This window comes from Salvelinus namaycush, chromosome 1 (assembly GCF_016432855.1).
Source record: "Salvelinus namaycush isolate Seneca chromosome 1, SaNama_1.0, whole genome shotgun sequence".
Classification (NCBI taxonomy): Eukaryota; Metazoa; Chordata; class Actinopteri; order Salmoniformes; family Salmonidae; genus Salvelinus; species Salvelinus namaycush.
In genome coordinates, this window is record NC_052307.1 from 26,994,365 (window position 1) to 27,003,044 (window position 8,680).

At 40.5% G+C, this 8,680-nt stretch overlaps 1 protein-coding gene across 1 annotated transcript in view; it reads right to left on the reverse strand.

Annotated features, from left to right (window-relative positions):
• Window positions 1-3,626, reverse strand: part of LOC120051201 (tetratricopeptide repeat protein 28-like) — a 370,532-nt gene extending 366,906 nt beyond the window's left edge. Inside the window, exon 1 of the mRNA XM_038997941.1 lies at window positions 3,291-3,626. Coding sequence (XP_038853869.1) covers window positions 3,291-3,626 — 336 coding nt within the window. The remainder of the gene's footprint in view (window positions 1-3,290) is intronic.
• Between the last annotated feature and the right edge of the window lie 5,054 nt (window positions 3,627-8,680).

The following is an 8,680-nucleotide window of genomic DNA, read 5'->3' on the forward strand; positions in this document are numbered from 1 at the left end:
GAGAAATGGGGGAGGCTTGGGTGAGTTGCTGTGGGGGGTGCTGTGCTAGCCCGGCTGATTTGTAGAGGTCCAGATTTTGAAATTATATTATATGATATTCCCTGTGGCGCTAGGCTAGGCTATGCTAGTCAGCGTTTCTGATGAGGAGGATCCCGGATCCGGGAGGGGGGGGGGGGGTCGGTAGAGGTTAAGGAAGACATCCTCTTCTGGAAACCAGGAGAGGATATTTTTAAAGTACTGGACAGCTTTGTGACATCAAATGGATTTTGGTGGTCAAGATGTTTTGGTATCTGTACTGATGGCGTAAAAGCCATGACAGGGAGACATAGTGAAGTGGTAACACGCATGCAAGCAGTTGCTCCCAACGCCACTTGGGTACAATGCAGCATCCACCGAGAGGCTCTTGCTGCCAAGGGAATGCCTGACAGCTTGTAAGACATTTTGGACACTACAGTGAAAATGGTTAACTTGCCCCTGAACAAGCCTCTGAACTCTTGTGTATTTTCTGCACTAAGCAATGATATGGGCAGCGACCATGTAACACTTTGACAACATACAGAAGTGTTCTGGTTATCAAGGGGCAAAGTATTGACCCGTTTTTTTAAAATTGAGAGACGAGCTTAAAGTTTTCTTTACAGACCATAATTTTCACTTGTCTGACCGCTTGCATGATGATGAGTTTCTCACATGACTAGCCTATCTGGGTGATGTTTTTCTCGCCTGAATGATCTGAATCTTGGATTACAGGGACTCTCTGCAACTATATTCAATGTGCGGGACAAAATTGAGGCTATGATTAAGAAGTTGGAGCTCTGCATTAACAAGGACAACACACAGGTCTTACCATCATTGTATGATTTTTTTGTGTGCAAATGAACTCAAGCTTACGGACAATGTCAAATGTGATATAGCGAAGCAGCTGAGTGAGTTGGGTGCGCAAATACGCAGGTACTTTTCCGAAACGGATAACACAAACAACTGGATTCGTTATCCCTTTCATGCTCTGCCTCCAGTCCACTTACCGATATCTGAACAAGAGAGCCTCATCGAAATTGCAACAAGCGGTTCCGGGAAAATTTTATTCAATCAGAAGCCACTGCCATATTTCTGGATATCCTGCCTTGGCAAATCCCGCTGTTAAGACACTGATGCCTTTTGCAACCAGTACCTATGTGAGAGTGGATTCTCGGCCCTCACTAGCATGAAAACTAAATACAGGCACAGCCTGTGTGTGGAACATTATTTAAGAGTGAGACTCTCCAATACAACTCAACATTGCAGAGTTATGTGCATCCTTTCAAGCACACCCTTCTCATTAACATGTGGTTAATTTTCAATGAACAAATAAGGTTTTAAATGTAAGATGGTTAAATAAAGTGCAAAGTTATTGATTGTTATTATATTATTATTTGTGCCCTGGTCCTATAAGAGCTCTTTGTCACTTCCCACGAGCCGGGTTGTGACAAAAACTTACACTCATTCTTATGTTTAATAAATGTATCGTATAGTGTGTGTGTAGCAGGCTTACAATGATGGCAAAAAACAACATTTGAGCATGCGCTGACCCTGGTGCTAAAGGGGGTACGCAGCTGGAGGATGAATGTTTGAAGGGGTACGGGACTATAAAAAGTTTGGGAACAACTGCTCTACACTATACTTGCTTGTTTTGTTACAAACTGAAATGGGGCGAACAATTCGAATTTTAGCAACCAGGAAATGGCAGGGCGATTTCTGCATATTGCATCTTTAAGGCTGAGCTCTATCTTAGTTTTTTTCTTATCTTTGTCTGTACCAGACCAGAGGAACATTAACATTGATCTTTCTTTATGCAATCATAGAATTAAAAACTGATCGATAGTCAATCACCATAGCGACTATATCACTGCATGACTGTCACATCCCTATACCAAACACAGATTTGTAAGGCTAAGTGGGAGGCATTCCACCCATTTACATTTTTTCTTACCAATTTGAAAGATAACATTGAATAAATGTATTTTGTAACTAATCTCAGAGCCAAATACTGTATAATGGCTCTGAAGAATATGTGACAAGACTGTCCCCTAGTGGTGATCAGAGACAGGATAACAATTCAACTACTGCTTGAATCACACCTGACCCAAAATACTGCTCCTTGACAAACAGATTTGGGACTACACAGAAGCTGCAGTGTTGTCATAGTGCAAGCAGAAGCTAACCAAAGCATCAGGTATAACACTGTGTGTAATACGAGGATAGGCTGGCTCTGTATTAACCATCCCGCAATCAGAGACCACAAGGAGGTCATTCATTGTACTGGCCTATTAAAAATAGTTTTGGGCTATGGTTTTTGAGTCCAGCTTCAGGCCTGTTATCTGTTTGAATATTTATTTTGTACTGTTTATTTATATGCACGGATGTATTGTGATTTATCTGACATCAAACAGAACCACCATAATGTTCCCTCTCTTCCATACCATTCCCATCCTCGCCATCAACTCCCACCATGGAAATTGCTTTGACGCTGCTGGACTCTTAAATTCGGTACTTAGACGTTTACAGACGACGACAATGTATCAACATCCTTCAGCCGTGAGAATGTGTTGGTGAATTGATTGATAACATCAATACGATAAATCAAGGTTTACTTTGTGAAACAAAAAGAAACAAATCAAATGTATTTGTCACATGCTCTGAATAAAATTAGATTTAATTCGTTTATTTTTGTTTCACAAAATAAACATTGATTTATCGTACCTGAATATCAATCAAATACTTCCCTTGACCTCAGTCAGATGACTTGTGTGTAGATGAGCATTAAAATCAATCACACATGTACACACACATAGTCAAAATCCTGCTTTTTCTGCCTAATCATTCAGCCAAGAGTCTAGTTGGGTGCTGAGAGGAATGGCCCCCCTACTCAGCCTCTGTGGGGGGGCAATGTGCAATCTATGGTACGTCAAAAAACACACTTCAGACAAGACCTAGCAAGTCTTCTTCCTTACCTTCCTCAACCTTACATTTATCAACTCCACTGACGCACAATCAAAACGAGAACCAAATTAATTATTCAGCAAACCATAGCACATAGATCCCAATACCAAGTGGACACCCATTCTTGTAACTCAGACTTGTGCACAAATCTCCCACAGATCTTCAGTTCAATCAGGTTATGTGAGCCAGATCTTAAACCCATGAACAGTACCTGTGAAAAACTATGCACTATTCTGTTTTGGAATGAATTTAGCCGTTTCTATTTTCACATATCCTTATTTAGGAGGTTAAGATGGTGGTTCAGAGGGACTCACCTTGGGCCACTTGGGGTTGAGTAGACAGGCCTTGACAGCGTCGTCCAGGGAAGCCTGGTAGCGTCCCAATTTGAGAAGGGCTGCTGAGCGGTTGCTGTAGAGGATGCAGTTCTGTGGGTCGGCTCGCAGGGCGTCGCCATAGAGACTCACGGCAGTCTGGAAGTCACCACGTTGGCAGGCCTCATTGCTCTGCTGAACTCTCTCCATGAACTCTGCCTTGTTGAGGCCACATCGGCCCCCTTCCTCTTCAGCTTCACGCTGCGCAGCTCTGCCCACTGTCCGGGAGCCGAAAATTGAAAACTGGAGATAGAGGGCAAAGAGGTGGAGAAGTTCCATAATGAGGAAGGTTGAAAATGATAACCTTATAGAGTGAGGCAGGTCAAAAGCATTGCAAAGTGAAATCATTAAACAACATTTAAAGAGGGAGATGAGAGCAGAAATTAAATAGTTTTCTGCTTTTACAGAGGATTTGGGTATAATATAAACACTAAGACAGAACTTGTCCTATCATTGATTCAGCCCATTTCAAAGCCATGTTTGCAGACCAGCATAAACCCCTGACTCAGCATTAAATAAACAAAGTCAATATCTTCAGGCAGTAGTTCACTATAAACCAACGAAAGATTTAGAATTACACCATTACCATTGCAGATCCCCAAAATACAGCTTTGTTTAGGTAGCAGAGGAGATCCAAGTCTTATTAGAAAATGACTAGTACGGAAATGTTGTGTCAGCTGACCAGAGATGTTTTGTTAAGCATTATTCTATGACAAAACCCTCTGGGTTGTCCATCTGATGGAGCAACTTCCACAATACTTCAGTCATACCACACCTCCTCCAGCTGAATTCTGGGATAGCGCCGGCCTCCGGCCTGGTAATTACTTCCAGAGGTTGAGAGAGTGAAAGGGTAACACAGGAGGAAGGATAGATGTTGGCTATGAGTGAACTACAGTCAACATCACACTATTGTGGAAAGTGTGGTTTTGCTATTCTTTACTTTACATCCTTTCCCTCTGAAAAGTTAATTACTGCAATTACAGCATCACTTAGGGCAGTAAAAATGCAAGAGAACTCTGATCTGAACAAACCCTACGCTAAATACTATCTGCTGTTAAATGTCCTCCTTCGCTATGTGTTGTTTGTTTTGCATGCCGCCTTTGAGTGTTACAACTGGAGAGAAAGCATGTTGTAGTAGGATACATCATGGGATTGGGGTAAATCTAGGCTAATTTGGGAGTGTGCATAGCTGGTGCAGCCACCCACTGGTAAGGAAATGGTTTAAGATAAGAGCTGGTTATGATCTAAGAATGCACATCAACCATTGGTAAATAACAGACTGGGTCCTGGTGTGGTTTGGGGGGGCACTTTTTTTGCTGTTTGGGTGCATGTGTTTGTCAATGCATTTGTGTTGTGAGCTTGTACATGAGAGTGTTTCTCTGAGTGACTAAGGGGGGGGGGAAGGGGGGGTGGACAACTGGAAGCTGTGGAGTCAGATTTAAACACTTAGTCATCATCGGAGGAGGCGGATTGGCAGGTTTGCGTTCCAAATTTAGTGACATCAAAAATAATACTGATGACAAATAACATCTGCTGTCATTCTATTCATATCAACCACTTTGGCTGATGGATGTGTGAGTGAAGGTCCCCTCTGTGATCTAGACTACACTCTTGGAAAAAAGGCTTATGTTGTCCCCATAGGAGAACCCTTTTTGGTTCAAGGCAGAACTCTTTTGGGTTCCATGTAGAACGCTCTGTTGAAGGGCTGTAAATGAAACCCAAAAGGGGTCTACATAAAACCGAAAGGGTTATAACTGGAACCAAACAGGGTTCTTCAAAATGGTTATCTTATGGGTAAACCATAGAACTCTTTTTTTCTAAGAGCGTAGGGTACGTTCTGATCTCTGGCCTGTCACATCCTGAGGTATCCGTGTGGGCACTACACTGGGCAGGAAGGGTGGCGATTGAGGGAGAGAGAGCTGAGTTAATGAAGAGCCTAAACTCCTAGGGTTCCCTATAGAGCAGATGGGGAAAACTCCCTAACATGTAATTCACAAGGACTGCAGAACAGAATGAGAGAAAAAACACACACACAGGTGGACACAAATGCACAACAGGAATCAGTGAGAGACATCTATTCAAATATCATGGTAAGTAACACCAGAGCACCAGTGTGGTGGTTTATGCCTTCTGACCAAAATAAAAACATGCCACATGCCAGCAATCACTTGATCTGCAACAAGTTACAGGGCATGAAAACTGGAGGGTTTATGCATTATTTGCCATTAGTATAAGAATAACATTTAATTTTAAGAGATTATGATAATTCCATAGCTGATAAATGTTGCAAGTAGGATCAAGGGTCCCACATGCATATGGCTCACTGACACTGTTTCTACATTGTATTAACATTGAAAGATATGCAGTGTATAAATAAATATATACATCTTATAAAAATATATACATTAATAAATATACGAATCTATGATTATTAAAGAGAATAGGCCTACTTACAAATGTTACCTGCCTGGAGTTTCAGTACTTAAACTCAAAGATTTCCAAATTAACTCACAATAGCCCTGCATAGGCTTACATCATACTACAATACTGGGATAGTGAAATGGATTAAACAGAATTAGGTTTAATTCATTAAATTAGTAACAATGCGTGTAACAATGTTTCCCTGTATCATCCGTGTAATAACTTTGTTAAAAGTTTCCCTGCACTGTAGTTAAAATACCACTGTATTGTAAAGTGGGACAGGTCTCGAATTCTGATTTGCAGCATTGATAGCGTCCTTCAGGATGTTGTTCGATACCATCGTTATCGTTGACACGGCATCCTTTTGTTTAAAAGCTGACTGTCGACTCGCTTCATCTGTAGCCTAATAGCTAAGCATGACTGGAAAATCGATAGAGTTTATGACGTTCTTGCAGTGACCATATCCAGTCGACAGAGCAAAAGTGAACGTGATTGTTATTTGAAAACGACTCACTAACAAAATTAACTAGGCCATATATTTTTTAAGTCATATCACTTCACAGCAGTTTTGTGCTCTGTTTGTTTACCTTTTCCTTTAAAGTTGCTTGCTTCTCCATCCTGTGTGTATGTAGGTTACTTGGCTTCTGCAACGGGCTTCTCTCATCCCATGATAAACGCCACTAAATGTAATGCAAAGTTAGTTTTTTTACCACCAACAAGTCTTCAATTCTTTCCAAAGTCTGTCGGTTTTAGTTAAATAGTCGAGAAACTGTAAAAATGTCACCTTAAACGTGGTTTGTTTGCGTTCTAGAGAAACTTTTCTCAAGGAAAGTGCGCCATGTTGTCAAATTCTTGTTCCTTTTTTTCTCGCCTTATCCCTGTTGCCATAGCGGATTTCAGTGGACTAGACGTATATTGAGCCAGTTTTATTGAATAGGCAGCCAGCCCAGCTAGCACATTTGGTTCCTTAGAAGTTGTAGGAACGTCAGTATTTGGTTTCCCATTTGTCCTGGGAACAAAGCCATACGTTTCCTGACCGGTAAAACGTAACCTTTTTATTTTAAATTTTGCCTGTTCTGGGAACGTACATTTTTTAGGTTGCAGGGAGATTCTGAGAATGTTTTACTATGGTTCCTTGAAAGTTTTTCCTGGGAGGTTTTATTAAAGTTCTGTGAATGGAAATTAATTAAATAACGTTCACAGAACATGTTTCAATAAGACTTAATAACACTGCTAGCTTAGTTTAACTGTTTTGAAATCCAAGCACAGATAGAACACATAGGATTTCAATTGCTTAGGCATTAATCATGCAAACACATTCCTTTTTTTATTGTGGCATAGCATCAGTGAGATTCGAACCTATGATCTTCTGTTTTCTATCTCTAGAATTATACAACTGTGCCACCAGGATGAAGCTAGCATTCCATGTTTTTATTTTTTACTCATACAAAGCATTCATTTTAGTCTATTCAAACAGACCCCAACAAGCACTCTTTAAGAACACACTTAAATATATATATTTCACTAGGCAAGCCACTTAACAAGATAGAGGATAGACAGAGTTTTGTTTATATTGAGAACAGAATGTATGTTTTTAAATAACATTATTCTAACGTTCTCTGAACATTACTAAAGTTTTCAATGGAAAGTTGTCTTAATGTTCTCAGAACAATTTGGGAAGATTACTTTAAATAGAACCTTGAGGAAACCTGTAGGAAACGTTATTCTGAAGTATTGAAATTCCCACAGAAGAATGTTGTTTCTTAAACGTTCTCATAACAATGTGAGAACGAGACAAAATAGAACCATGTGGAAACCTGTAGGAGACGTTATGCTGAAGCACTGAAATTCCCACAGGACAACGTTGTTTCTTAATGTTCTCTGAACTATTTGAGAACATTCCCAATGTGAAACGGGTTGGAGAAAGTTCCTAGAACATTACCAATATTGAAATGAAATGTAACCATGTTTAAACATTTAGGAAACCTTCTGTTAAAGTAAGGAAATACCAAGAAAATTCCTTAAATGTGCTGAAAATGTTCCAAAGCCAAGCAACTATCCTGCACCATTCCCAGAAAGTTGTGGGAAGGTTGTAGGCTATGCAAAATAACCATAGGAAAACCCCACTCTCACCAAGCTCTAAGAAACATATTGTTCTCAGAACATTATGTGCTAGCAGGGAGGCTACCTAGTGACAGTGGGGAATTTGCCTACCATGTCTTCATTCCCTACACATGTGTTTGTATTTGTTTAATGTGTGCTATTTATTCTAATCTAAACCACTTGATCTTGAATATATAAAGAGTCTTCAATACTCTGTGGAATGTTACTGCTTCCTTCTCACTCTTGATTGGCCTACCCTCAGTGGAAATGCTCTTCGGGAGACAGATTTTTTTCCATGGCCAGCAACGCTTCTCAATACGTACTGAATATGTGTTGAATTGTTCAATGTCCCCATGCATGCCGGACAGTTCGAAACTTTCTGCCATTCCCTGTAGAGTTTTTTGACAGTATTATATTGAGGAATTTACATGCATATCGGCATAGCTAGCCTATATCAGGGGTGGGGGGGTATTATTTTGGGGTTAAAAAACACTCCAGGGCACGGAAACCGAGCCCAGGTCACTCTTGAACGTCTACAACTGTATACAAAGTATGTAGAAATTATAATGGACCTAAAAGTTTTCTAATAACTTCCCTTTTTCTGGGCCGCAAATTGATTTTGACAAACAAATCATTCCGGAAACAAATCTGTGCGGCCCACAGCTGAAATTTGAAATCCCAATGTGGCCCTCGAGACAAAATTATTGCCCACCCCTGCCCTATAGCCTACTGGCCTATGTTGCAGGAACCTAAGCCTAGAATTGACCCTTTCAATGTAAATAGCCTGCCACTCGAAGTTGTGCTCCTGA